Below are 23,031 nucleotides of genomic sequence, written 5' to 3' on the forward strand. Positions count from 1 at the left end.
AAAAAAAAAGTAACAAGTCGAATATTTCCAAATGTAGCGGAGTAAAAGTACTGTTTCTTCTTCACAAATGTACTCACGTACAAGTAAAAAGTATGGCGCTTTAAAGGTATTTAAAAAGCACTTTGTTTTTTCTAAAACTTTCTCAAGTAAATGTAACAGAGTAAATGTAACTCGTTACTACCCACCTTTGTCGGTATCACCAGACAAAATATCACACTATTTCAATGTGTCTATATATTCTAACATCCCTGGTTATCCCTAGAATTTTTCTGCTACTTGTTAAATCTGTGCCATTAAGACTTCAGATGGTTCAGACAATGGCAATTTTATTTATATCACACATTTCATTAAATCTAAACTAGATATGCTAAACACAGAAGATGATGACATAAAACCTGTTGAAGTTTACAACACTTTAGGGCAGTGAAAACAGCAAAAAGAACTAAACAAAACCTAACAACACCACCAATGAAAAAACATTTTCATTGGTGGTGTTGTATACATTTTTTAAATGCATACAAAGATGTAACTGATCTCAAGTCAGCAGGGTGAGAGCAAAGTGCTCTAATGGGGTGATATGGTACTATTAAGATAAGACGGGGCCTGATTATTCAAGACCTTGTATGTTAGGAGCAGGAATTTAGATTCGATATTGGATTTAACAGGGAGCCAATGAAAGGAAGCCAATGTTTTTAAGCTGAGCTTAAAAGCTTATTAACTATTTACAGCTTGAAAGCCTGTGATACATAACCAATTAATAGATAAGTCAGACATTTCTTTAATTATACTACTTCTACTACTATTATTAGAAAAACTGGGCGAAACCTGATGTATAACAGATGAGGGATTCCAGCAGAAATTCCAGCAGCTTTCACGTCAAACTTCTCAAACGCAACAGAACTGTCTGGTTCTTCAGATTCATTATGATCCAATGATAGGAACGATTTCAGCCATTGTCATGATCACGCTGATGTTTGCACAGAGCAGATAATGAAGTGAATGTTTTTGCACATTGGTAACAGTGAAACAGTTTATTTACAGCGTGGGATCGTTTGTGTGCGGAGTATGAACTGAGATTCCTGAAGCTCTTGTCACACTGGTCACAGCTGAAGTTCCCTTCAATGTGTGTACGTTCATGTTTGTTACGATTACCTGACAATGAGAAACATTTGTCACAGTGTCTGCACTTGTATGGTTTCTCTCCTGTGTGCACTACCTTATGCTTTTTAAGGTCACCTGCAGTGGTGAAAGATGACCCACACTGGTCACAGACGTGCTTTTTAACCCCACTGTGGAAGAGCTCATGATTTTTTAATTCACTTGATGTTGGAAAGCCTTTCCCACATTCTTTGCAGTAGTTCATTTTGTCTCCAGTGTGTCTGCGTTGATGTACTTTTAGGTTCTCTTGATGCTTGAAAGTTTTTCCACAAAGGTCACAGTGAAACTCTTTCCCACCACCACAGTGACGACAGGGTTGAGAACTGCATCCATCTGTGTCGCTCTGCTTCTAAACAAATACACAAAGACAGTGTAAGTCAGGGAATTCCTTCAACATTTTGATCCTGAACGTCGCCTGAAATAAAGAAAAGCTCTGCCAACGTCCACATTTTACTGTTTACACTATAACACTCATCTTACTGGGCGAAAACGACTCCTCATTTGTAGGTAATCTACTTAATGGGAAGATTGGTGGTTAAACCCCTGGATGCTCTACTCTGCATGCCAAAAGATGCTAACCCCAAGCTGCTGTCCGATGCATCCATTGGAGTGTGAATGGAATGGCTGGAAATGGAAAACTTTTTTCCAACATCAGGAAAGTTTGATGAGATCTGTAGCAGATTTGACCCAATATTCCGCATGAAGTTTTCATGTCTCACATAAAACTTCAAAATAACTGAAAGTGTAAACATATAAATACATACCTCACAGTAACTGCACTTGTAGAGTCTCTTTCTGCTGTGGATCTGTTGGTGTGCTCTCAAGGAACGTGGATCTTTAAAAGCCTTCTCACACAGGTCACATTTGCAAGGTCTCTCCTCAGTGTGGGTAAACATGTGCCGCTGTAAGTCTTTGTATGTCACAAAACGTTTGTCACACTGATCACAGAGCCAAACATCATTGCCAGTGTGAATGCGTTGGTGGATATTTCTGCTGACTAGCCAGCGGAAAGTTTTCCCACAAATGTCGCAGCTGTACGCCTTAGTTTCAGAGTGGGTAACTTGATGATGCCGTAAGTTGCCTCTGACAGCAAAAGCTTTACCACACTGATCACAGCTGTATGCTTTAACTCCACTGTGGGTGAGTTGGTGTGTTTTTAAGTTTGCAGGCTGGGTAAAAGACTTTTCACACAACTCACAGCTGTAAGGTTTAATTCCACTGTGGATGAGTTGGTGTATTTTTAAGTTTCCAGGATCGTTAAAAGACTGTCCACATTCATCACAGCTGTACGCTTTAAGTCCAGAGTGAGTAACTTGATGACGTCGTAAGTTGCTACTGTGAGTAAAATTCTTCCCACACTCCTCACAGCTGTATGTTTTCTCTCCCGTTCTTCTGTGAGGTTTGTCGGCCTCCTGAGAGCGCTGACTTCTCACTCCATGTTGGTCCTGCAGTGACAGAGATACAAACAGAGGCAGTGAGTGAAATACAGTCGTGGACTAAACTGAACCTGCCTCCATTAGTGGGATCAAAGAGTCAACAAACATGTTGTAGGTGTGTTACCACCAGTGATGGGAATAACGGCATTACAAGTAACGGCGTTACTTTTTTCAGTAACGAGTAATCTAATTACTATTCCTATCGTTACAACGCCGTTACCGTTACTAACAAGAAAATGCGGTCCGTTACTATTTTTCAACAAACAGACGGTTGAAGCTGTGTTCAGCTTACAGCAGCTTATATCAGCTGCAGGAAGTAGCTGTAAGTAATCTGGACGCTACAGCTTTAAGCAGCTGTGCTCCCGCAGACGGTAATCACGATCACTTTTTGGCACAACACCTGGAGCTCAGGGGGCAAAACAATCGCATGACTTCTGCTGTTTGACTGAGGAAGAGTAAAGGAGTCGTGGTCAATCACATGACCACTTACAGACAAAGCAACAAGGTGACATATACCAGTTTATAAACTGTGTTGATAGGCCAGTAAAACCAGAGTCATGATAAACAAGATATACGCATGTTTGTTCCTCAATAGTTTCACGTTTACTGTCTAAGGACAGCAGCGAGACCTCTCTGCTTATGAGCAACAAACAAAACAGGGGAAGTTTTAGGAGAGAGAGAGAGAGCAGAAAAAGAGAGAGCGCGAGTTTTGAGATGTGAGAGATTTGTGACGTTTAGCATGTTTGGAGTGTGTAGTTAATGTGTTGTCTTGTGTAGTTAGTGTGTAGTGTTGTGGACAGTTTTGTGTTGTGTGTCAGAACAACGAGGCGACTGCTGTCTCCAGGTAGAAACAGGAGTGATACACCTGCTGCTGTCAGACCTGCAGGTATCAGGCTGTGATGTTTCCTTTATAGTGGACAGAAATATTTGGAGTGGCACAAATAATTTGTGGCATCTTATTGAAGAACAGCTGATTGTTCTGTAAACAGTTTGAAATGGTTATTTTAAAAAAGGGTAAAAGGTAAATGGCTGCAAATAACTTTGTTGTTTGCAAAACTTGTGCACAGAATTTTAAAATTGACAATTTATATTTGCATTTAAAGTTATGAAATATGATCATTAAACATGTTTGTGGTTGTTACAGTAAAAATAACTTTTTCTACTCTGATTTTATGTTTTTTGTCTGATTTTAGATCAATTGTGTTAATATAGTATGTCAAAATGAAAACATGACTGTAAATTCAGACACATGAGGTTGTGCTGAAAAGGATGATACCAAACAAAGCAAAGTAAATCGTTTTTAAAGGTGAAATGTGGAGGGAAAATCAAACGTAAATAAAAATGGCCAATTATACCCTGGAGCCCAGAGGGTTAAGCATTGTTTTTTAAGTAATGCAATTGTTTTTTAATTAACTAATTACTTTTAGAATCTTGTAACTCAGTTACTAAGTCAGTTACTTTTTTGAAGAAGTAAATAGTAACTATAATTAATTACTTTTTCAAAGTAATTTGCCCATCACTGGTTACCACCACCTTCTGGTGATAGTTTCACATTACAATGATGTGCTACAATGAGAATTGCAATGAAAACTAGAAAAATTTGCATTTCCTGCGAAAATGCTGTGTGGATGCTTTAAAGCTGAAGCTGTCTGCTAAAACTAGCTGAAAAAGCTGAAAAGTTGCAGAAATTGTAAAAACTTTGCAGAAGCAAAGGAACTTTGCTAAAATGTAATAACTTAGCAGAACTGCAATATCTTAGAGGAAACATAATACTTGGCAGAAATACAATAGCATAGCATCACTTAGCAGAAATATTGTAACTTAACAGAAACATGATAACTTCTCAAAATTACAAGAATTTAGGAGAAATAGTATAAGATAACAGAAAGAATATATTTAGCCAAAAATACTCAAACATTACGGAAAAACTATGATTTAGAAAAATAGTACAACATAGCAGTTTTTTGGAGTTACAAAATGTAGTGTAACTCAAAAACTAGGTGGACTAGAAACATAGTTCTTATACTGGGTGAATCAGTGGACTTTGGTGTACTTTCACTGCGATTTTCATTGCTCTTTGTACATCCGTCGCTGAGATATGACGAGAGAAGAAACGGCAGACCTCAGATATGATTGGCTGGCTGGGTAGCCGTGCAGGACCTAATATGTAAATTTGAATGTCTCAGTCCTCACAGAGGATTGGCTGCCTGGGGACCTGGCAGAAATATATAGAAATACTATGATTAAGCATAAATGCTACATTTAGCAGAAATACTATATTAAGCACAAATCCTATAAAAAGCAGAAATACTATATTAAGCAATATAAATATCCTATAAAAATCCTATAAAAAGCAAAAATACTGTACTATGATTTGGTAGAAAAACTATAATTAATCAGAAATACTATATTTGGCAGAAATACTATATTTAGCACAAATCTTATAAAATAGCAGAAATAGTATGATTTAGCACAATAGTAATAACTTATACAGAAAAATTGGCAAAGCAAAATGGACAGCTGAAAAAATGCTGAACATGCTAAGGGTCCCTCAAATATACTTGTTAAATGAAAAAAAATCGGCAAAAAAAAAAAAATAACAGCCACACAATCACAATATGGACACATGGAAACACACATGCACAGAGACACACACACACAAGATCCATTTCAGTCAACCAGTCTAAATATATTGAATTTGAATCTTACAATGAGATCATCCCATAAAAAGGCTTTCTCTCTCTCCCTCTCTCTCTGTCACACACACACACACACACACACACACACAGACAGAGGGAGAGAGAAGCAACTTTCTAGGTCAGTCAAGCAGCCTGGGAGCTGCTGAATTTGAATCCACCAATCAGTGAGGCTGTGTACTTTTTCCCGCCAAAACAGGTGCAGCCGTTTTTACACACATGCAGCTGAAAGACAGGATTTTTGTAGTCTATTTCTCATAGTGAGGACTCCCCTCAAACAAATGACCATAATTTCCTAACCATAGGGGCTAGAACGGTCATTCTTACACAGTTTTGTTCAGAAGAGATGGGGGAATCTTAAAGTGTTGACAATTTATCAATAAAATATCAATTAATAAAGATATTTGACTTCTAATGCACCATAACTGAGTAGAGGCGAAGCAAAACCTGTCTTGACTTGCCCTCAAACAACGCTTTCTAACTCTAAATCTATTTGGAGTATCGATATCATTCTTTCCCCGTAAGAGACAGCAGGCTTTGGTGAACAGTCATGGAAATTTTCAGGTCTCTGTGGAAATCCATCAAAAAGATATGACGAGAGAAAAAAGTGGTTCATTTCCAGAGTTTGAAATCCGAAGAAATCTGAGCGAAGGACGAAATTCCTACCCTCAAACAAGTGTAAGTCATCTCAGAACGGTAATAGGTGAGAAAGAAATTCTTGAATTGTGAGTGTCAGGAGTGTCTGAAGATATATTGGCACAAGCCTCATGTCTTAACTTCGCTTCATTAAGAAGATATGATGATTCGAATATGCCTCTCATTACAGAAATCAAGCGGTGATTTTGAAAAAACTCTCCATTGACTTTCTATGGAGAGTTTTCAGACTTTGTGTTGGTCTGAGGAGATTTGCCAAAATTCTATAAATCCCACAACAATGATAGTGACATTTTCTGAAAGCCAGAAAAAATACCTACGTTTTGATGTATAATTTGTGGAAGTTGAGTGAAAATTGAGCAAGTAGCAAGACGTTGTTCGGACATGAAGAGAAGACTGCGAAACTTACAGTGGCACACTGAAAGCCAAGTGCATAGCAACCATAACAACGCATGTATTTTCTGAAAAATCACAATTTTGCAACTCAAAACTTTAAGAGGGATAAAAATAAAACGGTAAAAGATTTGAAAAAGCCGATTTATACCTGAATAGCCCAATAATTTGAGAACATTTTAAAGTTTGAATGGTTGTTCTACGTGAAAATATGAGGAAGTAGTTAAGTTTCAAAAACAAGCAAGTTTTAGCAGAATTGCGGAAGTTTCCCATTCATTTCAATGGGACAAAATAATTGCATAAAAAGCTTAATATTTTAAAAAGTATAATAGTAATAAATACCAAAAGTCATAGCTGGAATTAGCAGAAATAGCAGAATACTTTAAAATTTGAACAGTGAAAATCGGACAAAAATTGTAGTAGTTAAGGTGCAAAAAACGTACGGAAGCAACTTGAAGAATAAAGAATAAAGAGAAACAGGAACTGTGTGGATGCCCTAAAGCATCCACACAATGACATAATTGAAGAAATATTGGTCACAAGTGAAAAACTTTTACTTCATGAAAACCTGAGTTCAACTGATGATATGGTTGTTTAAATGTGTACTGCTAAAATATGATCTTTATATTTTCTTGTAACTTCTGTGGTTTTTGTTTGTGAATGTAGATTCTCTATGTATGGAGGAGCCCAGGATGGAAAAGATAAAGCTGCTGTTAACAACCAGCTGTGCACACAGTTTCAATAACAGTGTAACTGTGATATTTTTCTCACCTTCTGAGTTGAAGTCATTGTTTCCTCTGTAGTGGCTGAGCTGAGTCCAAAAGGCTGTTCCTCTGCTGCTCCACCAGACTCTTCTCCTCCTGTTACTCAGCTGGGACACAAAAAGTATAGATATGTATTTTATCCCTGACAAGAAGAAGCAGAGCAAATAAACATTACTACACTCCTCAATGACAACAATACCTATGAAGCTTCAAGGCGAAACCCCAGAAGCAACTACAAAAAGAAAGTCATCAGCTGCCTACAAGAACTTGAAAAAACCCACTGAGCGCCCTGCATACCACCACCTTTGCCCAGGGGATGCTACACCCTGTATATAGAGATTGAAAATGTGGCGTCATTTCCGGGGTAAAACCGCAAAGGATTCTGGGAACGGGTGGCAAGCGGTACTAGCGCACGCAGGCTTTCACATGAAAACTGTGTGACTGTTTTCATGTTCAGCTTCACTGTTTATGTTATGCTAACATAGCTGTGTCGCTAGCGATCATGTCGCACATCATTATAAACCAGCTAGCCCACCTTCAGTAACCCTACAAACGTCACTGGGTGACTCCACTCTGTATGCTCGTATGGGTCTGACCCTTTCACTCCTTTGATTTTTTCCTCGTACTTTTTTTTTTTGCCTTTTCGTCAACTCTGTCTTTGTACGGACCTGCCGTGTTCTCCGTCGTTTTGTACATCACTGTTTTTGGGGCAAATAAAATGCAAGTAGGGATTAAAACCGCAGAATTAATGATTACCAGTGCTGGAAATACTAGCGCTTGATGCAGTGTTTTGATTTTGTTGCCATTTGTACCCACAAAGCAATGCACGAAAGTCACGTGGTCTGTCAATCTCTATATGAACTTCCATAGATACACAAAGAAGGAGTCCCTATGAGTCTCCAAAAGTTGATTCTGTTCATCTGGACGTAGCATTTTGTGGGAGAAACTTTTCATCACTCATCCAAGTTACTTCTGTAGTCTCAGGTGACTGCAGTCTATTTACACCTACAGGCCAGTGGACACTCTTTCAATGATGATGATATAACATCTTGGACAGGGAGGAACGCTGGTTTGAGCGTGGAGTCAACGAGGCCATTTACGTGAAAAGGGAAAGACCATCTCTGAATCGAGGAGGGAGCCTAAGGGTACATCTGTCACCATCTTACAACGCTCTGATTGCAGCCATTCCCCAACTCTCTGTGAATGGTACTCATGGACATTGATCAATGGTCATGAGAATTTCCATAATTAAGATTAAGGAACTGACCTCCCAGCCCATTGTTCCTTCAGTGGGCTGGTTTCAGTCATTATGCAAATGTACTAAGGTAAGGTTGGGAACCTGCAGTCAGCTGAGACTGAAGACGTCACCTAGATGATGATGAAACGTTTCTCCCACATCCAGATGAACAGAATCAACTTTTGAAAATTTACTTTCCTGGATGATTGAGAATACATCAAGACGAGTCCCTATGAGGTGCCGTAAGGGACATTATTATGTTCTCACAGACTCCACTGAAATGCTCTCAGACACACTGAAAACCAAGGAATTTCAGCTGAACATGAAGTTGTTTCCTGACAAGGAAACTGAAAGAAAAAGTGGTACATTTCAAGCCACTACACAGATATCTACTCAGAAACCTGCTAGTAGCCTAAGTGAAGCAGCCACATTACTTAACAATAATATTATCTTCATCAGAGACCATCAGAACGTACAATCCAGTTGCACTTTCCTTACGCATATTACACAAGTGTCTTCGGAATACTAGTATTTTTATTATTAAAAGTATTATTACTATTACTATTTTATTTCTTAATCCACTACGAGTTTTGAAAAATTAGCTATATAAATATATTATGGTATGGTAAAGTAGCTGAATCAGACTCCATCATAAACCACAAGTGAACAAAACTTCTGTTCTCGTCAAATAAAATAAATCCAACATTCGATCCACAAAATGATTAACAACATTCTTCTTTTGCCACAGCAGCAGGACAATAAAGTTTATTGTGACCCTGATACTGCAGCAGATCGCTCTGATTTCCTGTTATCACTTCAAATAGAAATGAGGCTGTAGAGGTTTGGTGCAGGCAGAAAAACAGCTGCAGGGACAATGAAAAGACTTTTCTGCTCCAACTTCTCCCAGCATGCTGAGCTAATGATTAGTTGGTGTTTTTCTCCAAACACTCTCTCACTCTTCTCTCAACGTGTTCACAATAAACTGTGAACAGACACCGAGGAGAGCAGCAGAAGACCTCATTCAGGAGCTAAACTCAACATGAACTGAACTCACAGTAAAGTTAGCTCGGTGCTTACCTTTAGATGAGCCCACAAACCGAGAGAAACTCCGCGATGAAGCTGGAACTCTTTCCAAACACCGGAAACAGATCAGGGAGCAGAGACCCACGTGGTTCACGCTGATCGCAGCTATGATCCAGGAGACAAGGGTGGGCAGATCGATGCAGATATCGATCCAAACGTTGGTAGTTGTATATGATCGATACTTTAGTTTGTTTCTCTCCTCTAACTTCACTACTTAACCCCCGTTTCATGAAAAAGCAGCTCTCTCTGCTCGACTCCTCTCCTGCACACACACTTTGCTCCGCCCTCTTTCCCTGCTCTGCTGTGGTTTGTTGCTTTACGATCACGTGACCGAGAACACTTGGCGTGCACGAGAAGATGCTAACCTCCTGTTTTAAGACCGGATGTAGGGTTGTACATTTCCGGTAGCTTTATTTTTTAGTTTTTATTTTATTTTTTTTACTTTATTTACAAACAACAGTATACCATACAAGGCACCATCATTAATCCGAATATGTAACATCCTCGGTTGAGCATTATAGCAAGAAAAAAACAAACAAACAATAAACACAAAGCTAAAAGAGTTAGTACAAAAAGAAAGAACAGTCATTGAAGGATTTGAACCAAAGGCAAAAATTTACATGAGCAAAAAAGGGCAGTCATGATTATTAAATAGGGAGGTTTCTTTTTTTTCTTTTTTTTAACATAGATTAAATTTGTTAAATAAAACAACAAGTTTATGAGCTTTCTTATTATTCACAAGTTTCAGTGATTTAGCCCAGAGTTTAAAGTCATTCAGCCATCTGTTTATACATGGTTAGCACAAAAAGGGGCGATCGTGGCTCAAGAGTTGGGAGTTCATTTTGTAATCGGAAGGTTGCCAGTTCGAGCCCCGGCTTGGACAGTCTCGCTCGTTGTGTCCTTGGGCAAGACACTTCACCCGTTGCCTAATGGTGGTGGTCAGAAGGCCCGGTGGCGCCAGTGTCCGGCAGCCTCGCCTCTGTCAGTGCGCCCCAGGGTGGCTGTGGCTACAATGTAGCTGCCATCACCAGTGTGTGAATGGGTGGATGATTGTGTATAGTGTAAAGCGCTTTGGGGTCCTTAGGGACTAGTACAGCGCTATACAAATATAGGCCATTTACCATGGTTTAGCTTTAAAGTATCTGCATGTGTGAATAAAAAATTTTCCCATTAACAAAAACGTCCTAATCAACAAGTCTTCAAAATTTTATTACTGTCACCGTCAAATGTGGTAACTGAATCCTCCTGGACTGTATCCAGCTCCACATGTCAGTCCAGAAGGAGTGCATTGATTCACAGTAGAAAAACAAGTGATCCAGACTTTTAATATCATTTTCACAAAATGTGCAGGTGTTTACATCTAAGTTAAATTTCCGTCTTAAGAATTCATTGGTTGGATAAACCTCATTAATGATTTTAAAGTGAACCTCTTTTACTTTAGGGGAAAGAGGAAGTGAAATATACTTTTTTCTTATCGCCTTAACCGCCATGGTCTCAAATTCTTTAAGGATATAATTTCTTTTAACCAGATTAGGGCAAATTTCATTTATCAAAATATTCCTGATCACCTTGTTTGTAAACCTGCTGTCACCAAATTCAACTCCAGCTATACAGAGCTGCCTCAGTCCAGGAGAAATTTTAGAGTGCACAATATCTTCTTTTATCATTGATCTCAAAGGGACTGGGATGGCTTTCATTAGGGATTTATATCTCTTAGCAGTACATCTTACATCAAATTTCTCACAAAACGTCTCATGTTTTAATAAGACCCCATTATCATCCATAAAATGAGCTACAGCCCAAATCCCTTTAGATCTCCATTCATCCATGTACACAGATTTCCTACACAAACGGATATACCTGTTGTTCCATATAGGGGTACTGTGAGGGGTAAAGTTATGTTTATAGATTAATTTCCAGTAGAGAAGGACCTGCTGATGGAAAGCTGAGAGTTTAACAGGTAACGAACTGCAATCAAAGTCACAACGTAACAAAAAGTCTATTCCACCCATTTTGCCAAAAATCACACTGGGAATAATGTTCCAAAAGGAATTTTTGTTCCTAATGAAAGATCTTAACCATTTCAATTTTAGTACACCATTCATAACATCAAAGTCAATGGCATTAGCCCCACCCTCTTCATAATTCTTAATCATATCATTTTTCTTTATATAATGACATTTGTTCCTCCATATGAACCTAAAATTAAGATTATTTATAGATTTAATTAGTTTTGGAGATATGGGCAGAGAAAAGGCTGGATAGATGAGTCTGGACAGACTGTCCATTTTGGTTAGCAAGATTCTCCCAAACAAAGTTATGTCCCTCTGCAGCCACCTGTTTAAAACTTACACTTTTCTATATTGGCACAGATATTCTTATTTTCTGTTGATGTCTTATCCTTGCAAATTACAAAGCACAGATACTTCACCTCTTTTTTGATCTGTATATTACTTATTGCCTGCAGGGGACACTCATGCAGAGCTAGTATCTCACATTTATTAATATTTAGCTGTAGGCCAGAAGCTTTGGAGAAGTGGTTGATCACCTGTAAGGCTAAAGGAATCTGGTCCTCATTTTTTAAAAACAGGGTGGTATCATCTGCCAGCTGACTGATTATTATCTGTTCACCCATCACAGTTAACCCCTCAATGTGACTGTTTTTAATCAAAATAGACAACAGCTCAGCAACCATGATGAACAGAAGTGGTGAGCTGCTACATCCCTGCCTTATCCCTCTATTAACCTCAAACCTTGAACATGTACCATGTTCTAGCAAAACAGAGCTGTTAATGTCATTATATAGCATCTCTATAACATTGATAAATTCCTCTCCAAAACCAAAAGACTGCAGAGTTTTTAATATGAACGTATGTTCAACGGAGTCAAATGCTTTGTAAAAATTCAAGAACAGGATGTATTCTCTCTCTTGGAGATCCCAAACCAGCCTGATGTTGTTATGAATTAGTCTTCCTTTCAAAAAACCTGATTGTGTTTCACTGATAATGTTTGAGATGCCTTTCTTCAGCCTCCCAGCCCTTTGCCAGACAGGAGAAGCCAAACACCAGGTAACTCAAACAAAGAAAATGTATTAATATAACAGAACTTTGACCTTGCAGTGTTAACATGGGTTAATATTTATATGCACACCACATAAACATTTGAAGGTGTGATGGAAAAATAAATACATTTAATAAAGAAACAATATTGAACAATAAGTAGAATATATTAATGACTGCAATGTAAACTAAAGTGAATCAACTGGTGGTGAGGTGTGGAGCTTACCATGTGTGACTTGCCATCACACATGTAAATTGTCAATAAAAAAAATCAATAACACTGCTTTTGAATATCGATTCAGAATCATAAAACAAAATATTGTGATTTTCGATCAATATTTTTCTTACATCCCTAGTTATGAGGAATGATTCTGTAACTTGTTAAATCTCTGTCATGAAGAATTAAGACGCTTCTGACAATGGCAATTTTATTTATATCACACATTTTATTACATGTTAACTAAATATTCTTAACACAGAAGATAAAGACATAAAAACCTGTTTAGGTTTACAACAGCTTAAGGCAGTGAAAACAGCAAACAGAACTACACTAAACATATAACTAACAACACCACCAATGAATAAAAAGGTCTGGAGTCTGTTTTTAATGTATACAAAGATGTAACTGATCTCAAGTCAGCAGGTGACAGGACCACAGTAACAGAAAGCATCTTTGGACTGTACCAGAATTAAAATAGAGGACTGAAGGCTCTGCCTCCCATTCTACTTTTAAATACTACAACAAGTAGGCCTGCAGAGCGAGAGCGAAGTGCTCCAATAGGGTGATATGGTACTACAAGGTCATTAAGATAAGATGGGGCCTGATTATTTAAGACCTTGTATGTGAGGAGCAGGATTTTGAATTCTGGATTTAACAGGAAGCCAAAACAGGAGAAATCTGCTCTCTCTTTCTAGTCCCTGTCAGGACTCTTGCTGCAGCATTTTGGATTAGCTGAAGGCTTTTCAGTGAGTTTTTAGTTTTCAAGCTGAGTCCTGGGATGACTTTTTAAGTAATGGTTTAACTATTTACAGCTTGAATGCCTGTGATACATAGACAATTAAGAGATCAGTGAGACATTTCTTTGATTATAGTACTATTAATACTACTACTACTAAATACTACTGTTTCCAAGTGGAGGAAAAATGATCATGTAATAAGGATAACATTTTTAGAATTAAAATTCAAATAAACATTAAAGGAAAAATTAAGAGAAACCTGATGTATAACAGATGAGGGATTTCAGCAGAAATTACAGCAGCTTTCACATCAAACTTCTCAAATGCAACAGAACTGTCTGTCTCTTCAGATTAATTATTTATTTATTTTTATTTTTTTTGCCTGTCCCATTTGGTTCTTTAGCCGTCAGAATTGTTGTCTGAAGACCAACAAGGATACCCAATGGATTTACTTTGCCAAATGGATCATCACGGCCTTGCCGTGTTGGTCCATTTGATCAACCTTTGTTGTTATTATTTATTTTATTTTCAGTTGTTACAGACGGGACAGACATGGCTGAGGGATAGGGAAGGGAGAAAGAAAGATGAAAGAAAAGAAAAACAGAAGGGAAGAGGGACAGTGAGAAAGGGCACTTAAAAAGAGAAAGAAGAGAAAAAAAATCTCCTGGATCACCTGAAGGCATCAGTTACCGGCAGGGAGTGTGGTGAGGGGAGATAGGCCTTTGGAGGGCCTGGGAGTTCCCAGAGAGGTGGAGTGTAAGACCCAGCCTGACATATAAACACAGGCACACACAGACACAAACATGCATTCCCACCCTCATGCACACATATACAAATACTCAGCACTCACCCAACATAGGGATAGACATACATGGACACTGTACACACAATCACACTCCCCAAACAAACTCTATACCCCAGGTCCAGGTACCCTCGCCCCTGGAGGGGGAAACGGCACCTAGACCCAGGAGATGTTACCCTTTTCCCCCGGGGTGGAGGCAAGCAGACCGCCCCAGGCTCCGCAGCAGCAGGGAGGCCAACACCTCCTCCCAGCCCCCCCGCCCCGATGGCCAGCAGAGAACAGGGGTGTGTTAAGACCCCAAACCTCCCTCCTCTCGCTCATGTGTAGTGTTGCTGCGTGTTGTTCTAAGGTGTATTTAAAACACAGGAGAGCATGGTGCTGCTGCCAGAGAGCAGCAGGTGTTAGCACGATGAGGGAGGCAACCGGAGATGGGGAGGAAAAGAAGGGAGGAGCAAGATGCCCCTCCCTGGGACTAGCTCACCCGCTGACCCCAATAGGCACCCCCGTCCTTCGGCACCCACCAAGGCAAGGGAGCCCAGGCCCATCCAGATCGGGGCCTACGGCAGCAGGACCACCCAGCCCCAAAGGACCTGGGGCAGCCCGCCCGACCCCACCGCAGAGGAAACTGTACCCACCCTAACATTCAATCATCTCCCAGACTGCAGAAGACAGTAGACACCCAGGTTAAGTTTATTCTCCACCTCTCCTATGACTCTCCCCTGCAGAGTGGACTCCTGCAAGGATGGAAAAAGCTCCCTGTCAGTTGAAGGGTTCATTATGATCCAATGATAGGAATGATTTCAGCCATTGTCATGATCACGCTGATGTTTTCACAGAGCAGATAATGAAGTGAATGTTTTTGCACATTGGTAACAGTGAAACAGTAGATTTGGGGGGAAAAGCAAAAAAGCAGTTAAAATGATGCGTCCGGGTTCCATCGCTCTCGATACAGTCCTTTTGACTTTTGAGCTGATTTTAAGCATGGTTCTGGCAGTCGTCCTTCCAACACAGTGTGTTTGTTTAGATTCGTGGCCTTCTCAAATGGCGCCGCGCTCCCACAATGCATTGCGGCATTACGTCATCTCCAAAGCCCTATAAGAATGTGTTCTTTGACTGATTAAATAATGGTTACACTGACTCACTGCTCCACCTTCTGGTACAAACTGGTATTACACGGAAGTACAGCCCAACACCAGTTTAGCTTGAGTTTCTTTTTTCTGGACACAAAGTCACAGCAGTTGTTGTTGCTTCAGAAAACAAGTTATATTTGGGGGAAAAGCAAGAAGTTAAAATGAAATGTAAAAAAAAATGTTTCTATGCACATCTGCAGTTTTGAAACATATCAGTTTGGTAATATAAAATAAAATGTATTCCTATAACTTCTATATCCTAAGAGAACAAAGATTAAAATGTAACAGGGATAACATTTTAGAATATTAAAATCCCTCAAAGGAAAAAAAAAACTTGATGTGCATATCTATACTTGCAGCTTCCTATATGTAACATCCAGGTTTATTCACTGCAGGTCCAGAAAAAAGAGCTACCTCATCAGATCCAAGTGTGACATCAGCTGCACTCTTCACAGGAGACTCCAGCTGAACTCTGTGGAGCCTGATCTCAAGGTTTTTAAGTCTGACCCTGAAACCAGAAGAGGATCTTTCTGTCTCTTCAGATTCATTGTGATCCAGTGATCACTGTCCTGCATGATCACGCCGATGGTTGTGCAGAGCAGATAATGAAGTGAATGTTTTTGCACATTGGTAACAGTGAAACAGTTTATTAACAGCGTGGGATCGTTTGTGTTTGGAGTATGAACTGAAATTCTTGAAGCTCTTGTCACACTGGTCACAGCTGAAGTTCCCTTCAATGTGTGTAAGTTCATGATTGTTACGACTCCCTGAGTACGAGAAGCTTTTGTCACAGTGTCTGCACTTGTATGGTTTCTCTCCTGTGTGGACTCGTTTATGCACTTTAAGATGATCTGCAGTAGTGAAGGATGACCCACACTGGTCACAGACGTGCTTTTTAACTCCACTGTGATAGATTTCATGTTCTTTTAATGCACTTGGCGTGGGGAAGCCTCTCCCACATTCTTTGCAGTAGTTCATTTTTTCTCCAGTGTGTCTACGTTGATGTAGCTTTAGGTTCTTTTCATTATTGAAAGTTTTTCCACAAAGGTCACAACGCAACGCTTTCCCACCACCACAGTGGCGACACGGTTGAGAAGTGGATCCATCTGTGTCGCTCTGCTTCTAAACAAAGACACAAAGACAGTGCAAGTCAGGGAATTCCTTCAACATTTTTATCCAAAGCATCATCCAAAGGAGATGTTGCAACACTTTGAAAACCTGAGACTCTGTGGAGAAAAAAAGAAAGAAATCTGCTTCTACTTTTGACTACTTCTCTTTCTATACCTCCATGTGGTGTTGTCTGAGTGGTGATACCTATTGCTCAGGACAAAACGGTAGCAGCTTCCTGCACCCTAATGGTGTCATAAATAAAACTCACTGTGATGATGTTGAAGAGGGCAAAGCGACCAATGAGGAGGGTATACTGGTGGCATCTGCCATCTGTTGTCTTTAGCATAGCAGGTAGCAGACTGAAGTTAGATGTTAATGAGTAATTACTGCAGGTTGAACATTAAGGTTCACAAAACATCACACATGGAGGACTGGGCGAGTTGCTGACTTTAGCAGCAGGAAAACCAGCTGAACCGAGCAGAGAGTCCAGAGTGTGGAAAACTAAGCTGAGCAATGAAATAAGAGCTGAAACTCATGCAGCGCTGCCTTTACATGCAGGAGAATTGCCAACATACTAACACAACTGAATGAGCAGGGTTGTTCCGAACAGTCAGCTGAAAATAAAGATAAAAATATAAATACAAACCTCACAGTAACTGCACTTGTAGAGTTTCTTTCTGCTGTGGATCTGTTCGTGTCTCCTCAGGGAACGTGGCTCTTTAAAAGCCTTCTCACACAGGTCACATTTATAAGGTCTCTCCTCAGTGTGGGTAAACATGTGGTGCTGTAATTCATAGTATGTCACAAACGGTTTCAAACACTGATCGCAGCAGTAAACATCTTGTCTAGTGTGGATGCGTTGGTGAGTATTTCGGTATGCTAGATGAGTGAAAGTTTTCCCACAAATGTCGCAGCTGTACTTAGTTTCAGAGTGGGTAACTTGATGACGCCGTAAGTTGCCTCTGACAGTAAAAGCTTTGCCACACTGATCACAGCTGTACGCTTTAACTCCACTGTGGATGACTTGGTGTTTTTTTAAGTTTGCAGGCTGTCTAAAAGACTTTCCACACAAGTCACAGATGAATGGTTTCTCCCCAGTGTGGATGAACTGATGATGTTTTAGGTCAGACTTCTGAGGAAAATACTTCCCACACTCTTCACAGCTGTAGATTTTCTCTCCCTTTCTTCTGTGACGTTTGTCGGCCTCCTGAGAGCGCTGACGTCTCGCTCCATGTTGGTCCTGCAGTGACAGAGATACAAACAGAGGCCGTGAGTGAAACGCAGTCGTGGAACAAACTGAAACTGCCTCTGTAATCAAAATGACAATTAGGAAATTGTTTTGCTCATTGGGAAAAAATATACCATCTGAAAAAATTATAAATGCAGCTGATTATATTTTATTTCAGTGTCCTGATAAAATATGATCTTTGTATTTTCTTGTAACTTCTGTGGTTTTTATTTGTGAATGAAGCTTCTGCATGTATGGAGGAGCCCAGGATGGAAAAGATAAAGCTGCTGTTAACAACCAGCGGTGCACAGTTTCAATAACAGTGTAACTGTGATCATTTTTCTCACCTTCTGTGTTGAAGTCATTGTTTCCTTTGTACTGGCTGAGCTGAGTCCAAATGGCTGAAAATGTTCCTCCGTCAGATTCTCCTTCTGCTGATCAGCTGGGACACAAAAGAATATTTTTATGTATTTGATCTCTGACAAAAAGAAGCAGAGCAAACACAAACCAGAGAAAAGCAAGAGAAGATTCATTTGTTCCAGCAGCTGCAGGATGGTTTCTACAGGCTGAAGAACAACAGTCACTGCAGGAATCGACATCTGCACATTGATTTTCTGTTAGAGGAACAAAGTGAATGCACACACACACAGACAGACTCTCTCCAAACCCTCAGAACAAAAGCTGTCCAGCTTTGTGTGTCTGTCAAAATGCTTTTTACAAATCCTGCTGGAATCAGTGTTACAGCTGCAGTCAAAGCAAGATGGAAATAATGAAGAAGGAAAGTTCAAATCTACTCAGACTAAATGTCAGACTTGATCCCTGCAAACAGGCACAAACTAAAACTCTCTTTTGTGAAGACCAGTGTTGGTCAAATTACTTGAAAAAGTAATCAGTAACTAATTAATGATTACTTCCCACCAAAAGTAATCCAGTTACTTTACTGATTACTTATTTTTTAAAAGTAATTAGTTACTTAGTTACTTTTTAAAAACATGATTTACACCCTGAATAGGTAATAAAGCGACAGCGAGTCCATCATATAAAATGTAATCAAGTGGAAAAGTCTCTTTTTAAAATTTGTTTTATTAGTTTTAATCTTTTAACTTTATGCATCAAGCAACATTTAATTATATGCAACATTCTCTGACTGGAAGAAATTTGTTTAACATTTAAAATAACTTTACTCGCTACTTGAAAAAAGTTATCGGATTACAATAACGCATTACTTGTAACTGCCCATCTCTGGTGAAGACACTGAAGCAGTGGACTGATGCAGCTGTCTGTAAAGGCTGCTGATGTTCGACCTCGCCCTACTTACACTCCCTCATTCCTGCATGCTGCCTTCCACAATGTCTGTACAAACAACTCTCACCCATGTCAACCTATAACTTCTCTTATTTCATTTTATCGCTCACTTCCTCTCATGTGTTCATCCACAGCAGCTGGACAATAAAGTTATTGTGACCCTGATACTGCAGCAGATCGCTCTGATTTCCTGTTATCACTTCAAATAGAAATGAGACTGTAGAGGTTTGGTGCATGCAGAAAAACAGCTGCAGGGACAATGAAAAGACTTTTCTGCTCCAACTTCTCCCAGCATGCTGAGCTAATGATTAGTTGGTGATTTTCTCCAATCGGTCCCGCATCATGCAAATTCCTGTGAGTGGGCGTTAAGGCGTCTGGGAAGGGATCTCAAAACTGGATTATAGATGGCAGAGAGTTGGTGTCGTAAACCACCGCCTCTGTTCAAAGATGGTCGCTCACAGTGGACATAGATGCTTCTTTCACTCCTCTTTCAAACCAGGTTTCACAACGAGCTCACCCGAAACTCTGGCTGATTGGGACCCACACCCAGTTTCACACCTTGGCTCAGGCGATTAGAGGATCATCAGGGGGTCCTTTTGTCCCTCTGTGGGGGGATACTCCCACTAGGTTTAAATCTGGGACTCTCCACCATTTGACCTTAGAACTGAAGAAGCTTCTCGGATGAAGGTGAAACGTCTTCAAGCAACTTAAAGAAGTCCAGACGCTTTTCTTTGTAAGCTCCTTTGACTGCCGTACGTAACGTGTCTCGCGGTTAGTATCATGGTTGCTAGGCAACCTGAAAAGCGCAAGGCTAGACCGTCCCATGGCTACCAACGTCCGCTTAGCATTGCGGCTAATTGTTGAGCTCTCCAGCTTATCCCCGATTAGCACCTTAAAATTTATTACTTACTTTTAAGTTAATTACTTTATTATATACATCACATCATAAAAGACACGTGATAACACATGGAACAGTCAACTGTCGTAAAGCAGCCGCAAATCACTAGCAATAAAAAAAAAACTTAAAATAATTGTTTTACATTTTATAACCGATCACCCAAAACAGATATATACATATATACTGAATATCACACAATATCAGATAACCAAATTAACACTGGGTTACATCTGCACAACAAAAGCAGGAGAACAATGGAGGCCTGTGAAAATCTCAGCAGGGTGCTAGTAGATGTTAGGTTCAGGGAATTTACTCAAATTTGTGCAGGGTTAGTAAATCTGGTAGTAGGGACTTGCACCAGCAAAAAAGGGTCAGTAATTCAAGTGTTAATTTTTTTTTTTTTAAAGAACAAATTCTCTCCATCAGCGAACACTCAGGGAAATTTTTACCCAGAATTTACTGACTGCAGCTTGAATGTTGACTCAAAATTACCTTAAATCATCCAGGAAAGATGCATTTGACAAATTAAAGACTAAAATTCTAATTATAGACCAAAAAAAGATCAAGGCTTACCGCCCTACCTACACACTGTCTGTAACACGTGGAAATGCGTGTCTGTAGATGTGAAATAAACGTGACTGACTGAATAGATGTTGAACAGCCGTGTTCTAGCAGCTGCAATTTAAACACAGTAAAAGAGACTCGGCAGCACGGACACACACACACACACACACACACACACACACACACACATACACCTTCCTGTTATCACTTAAATGGAAATGAGGCTGTAGAGGTTTGGTGCATGCAGAAAAACAGCTGCAGGGACAATGAAAAGACTTTTGTGCTCCAACTTCTCCCAGCATGCTGAGCTAATGATTAGTTGGTGTTTTTCTCCAAACACTCTCTCACTCTTCTCTCAACGTGTTCACAATAAACTGTGAACAGACACCGAGGAGAGCAGCAGAAGACCTCATTCAGGAGCTAAACTCAACATGAACTGAACTCACAGTAAAGTTAGCTCGGTGCTTACCTTTAGATGAGCCCACAAACCGAGAGAAACTCCGTGATGAAGCCGGAACTCTTTCCAAACACAGGAAACAGATCAGAGAGCAGAGACCCACGTGGTTCACGCTGATCTCAGCTACGATCCAGGAGACAAGGGTGGGCAGATCGATGCAGATATCGATCAGGACGTTGGTAGTGGTATATGATCGATACTTTAGTTTGTTTCTCTCCTCTAAGTTCACTACTTTACTCCCGTTTCGTGAAAAAGCAGCTCTCTCTGCTCGACTCCTCTCCTGCGCACACACTTTGCTCCGCCCCCTACTTCCTGATCTGCTTTGATTCGGTCCGGTGCGATCACGTGACTCAGCTGCCCTGAAGAAAATACATTTTGGCTGCAGACAGTGAGAAAGAGGAGCATCATGTGGAGATATTTCACAGCTGTAAATAAAAACAGCCATGTGTGTGTGAAGAAAAGTTTCTACTGTGTCAACACCACCAGTTTATAAAGACACAAAGAAGAGCAGCAAAAGAAACTCAGTGAGGAGGGAGATCCCTCAGACAGACCCCTGCACAGAGGTCAGAGGTCACTGACAGAGTCCTTTCGGAAAGGCACAGAACATCCAGGTCGCTCATTTAGTGCTGAGAGTAAAGTTTCATTTCAAAGTGTTCGTCGTCATCATTGTTGTTACTTGAGCAGATTGATTACTTATAAACTAAATGCAGACATTAAAAATAACACATTCATCCCACTGAAGTGTTGCATTAATTATTTTATTGGAGGCATGAATTCTCAGCAGGGTTGGGATCATACCATCATGTGACTGAAGGAAGCAGGGCAGATGTTCTGAAGACAGCACGTGTAATGTTACAGGCCAGAACACAGAGAGACGGGGAAAAGTGAAGAAACAAGCGAAAACAAAATGTGCATCTGACTGCATTTCAGTGACACTGGAGACGTCAAAGCTGAGTGAAAAATTTATCAAAGTAGGAGTTGGATAAAGCGATACCCTCTTTTACTTTCAGCCATTTTCCACTGTGGAGGACAAAAGGTTTCAAAGTTGTCCAGGCCTTAAAGCTCATGTGTGTTCTCCACAGTAGCAGAAAATGTGGAGCCAAGAAGGCAACAAAGACGGTAACAAAGAAGGTAACAACGAAGGCGATATGGCTTTTTGAAAATAAAAGAATAAAATTGCTTCCTTGAAAAAGACTAAATTTACAGTTCAGTGTTGAATATTACATCAAATAAACTGTTTTGAATATCAGAGAGTCATGTGAATGTGAAGGCTGTGACGGAGGTGTGGTGCAGTGAGCTCAAGGGGGCGGTGCCGTGAGGGCAGGTGAGGACAGAGCTGGTGGCATTTGAACTAATGACAACCTCTTTCCCCTTTAGTGAAGCGAGAGACCAGAGAGAAGAGAAGAGCAAAAGCTGAGACGTACAGGTCAAGTGAATACGCTTTATGTGTATGCACATATTGTATCTTACAGGCTTTCGTAATGGAGCTGCAGAGTCTGAAGGAGAGCCCCGTGCAGAAGTGACAGACGAAGAGCTGCGTTAAGATCCCTGCATTTAAAAAAGGCTTCTGTCAACTTGATGCCAGGGACGTTGAAGAAACGAGAGCTATTGCCCACCTGAGAATTCAAGTCGAGCAAGTAATCAGTAGTTTACCGTTTACCGATTACTTGCTCAAAATGCTACATACCACAATGCCAATCAGATTACTTCTTCCATGTGAGGGTGAACATGTAACGATGCTGGATAAGTTTGGTAAATATGTGCCCGAGTGTGGCTGGGAAACCAGGGCGAAATGAAACTTGCTCTTGTTAAATATTCTTAACCTGCTGTGTTGTATGCAGTGGTGGTCCTAGCCTGTTTGGTGCCCTGGGCGAACACTCCCTTTGTCTAAGGTTTATTTCTGGGATTTCGCACAACCCAGGTGTAACAGTTGCTATTGTAATGCAGTGTATCACCACATGGTGGCGCCTCCTGTCTCATGACTGGTGTGAACCGCCCATGTCGCCCATGTCGCCCGTATCAAAAACCGCTACTGGTTGTATGTACAGTTCATTGTAACCGATGTAACTTTCTATAAAGTGGTTTCAATAAAACAGAAAA

At 40.1% G+C, this 23,031-nt stretch overlaps 1 protein-coding gene and 1 pseudogene across 2 annotated transcripts; both read right to left on the bottom strand.

The window, feature by feature from the left end:
- Nucleotides 1-849: 849 nt before the first annotated feature.
- Nucleotides 850-9,516, bottom strand: LOC148101647 (uncharacterized; annotated as a pseudogene). The gene is made up of 4 exons (XR_015719672.1): nucleotides 9,416-9,516; nucleotides 7,109-7,208; nucleotides 1,923-2,603; nucleotides 850-1,507 (listed from the first exon to the last, which is right to left on the bottom strand). The product of XR_015719672.1 is annotated as an uncharacterized LOC148101647 (transcript).
- A 5,249-nt stretch (nucleotides 9,517-14,765) lies between these two features.
- On the bottom strand, nucleotides 14,766-21,229 carry LOC148101648 (uncharacterized). Its single transcript, XM_087846618.1, has 4 exons — nucleotides 20,944-21,229; nucleotides 18,055-18,149; nucleotides 17,126-17,719; nucleotides 14,766-16,491 (listed from the first exon to the last, which is right to left on the bottom strand). The coding sequence occupies exons 2-4, from the start codon at nucleotides 18,070-18,072 to the stop codon at nucleotides 15,931-15,933; spliced, it is 1,173 nt and encodes a 390-aa protein (XP_087702744.1). The 5' UTR covers nucleotides 18,073-18,149; nucleotides 20,944-21,229; the 3' UTR covers nucleotides 14,766-15,930.
- Between the last annotated feature and the right edge of the window lie 1,802 nt (nucleotides 21,230-23,031).

Source organism: Neolamprologus brichardi, chromosome 9 (genome assembly GCF_056152115.1).
Source record: "Neolamprologus brichardi isolate AB-2024 chromosome 9, ASM5615211v1, whole genome shotgun sequence".
Taxonomy (NCBI): domain Eukaryota; kingdom Metazoa; phylum Chordata; class Actinopteri; order Cichliformes; family Cichlidae; genus Neolamprologus; species Neolamprologus brichardi.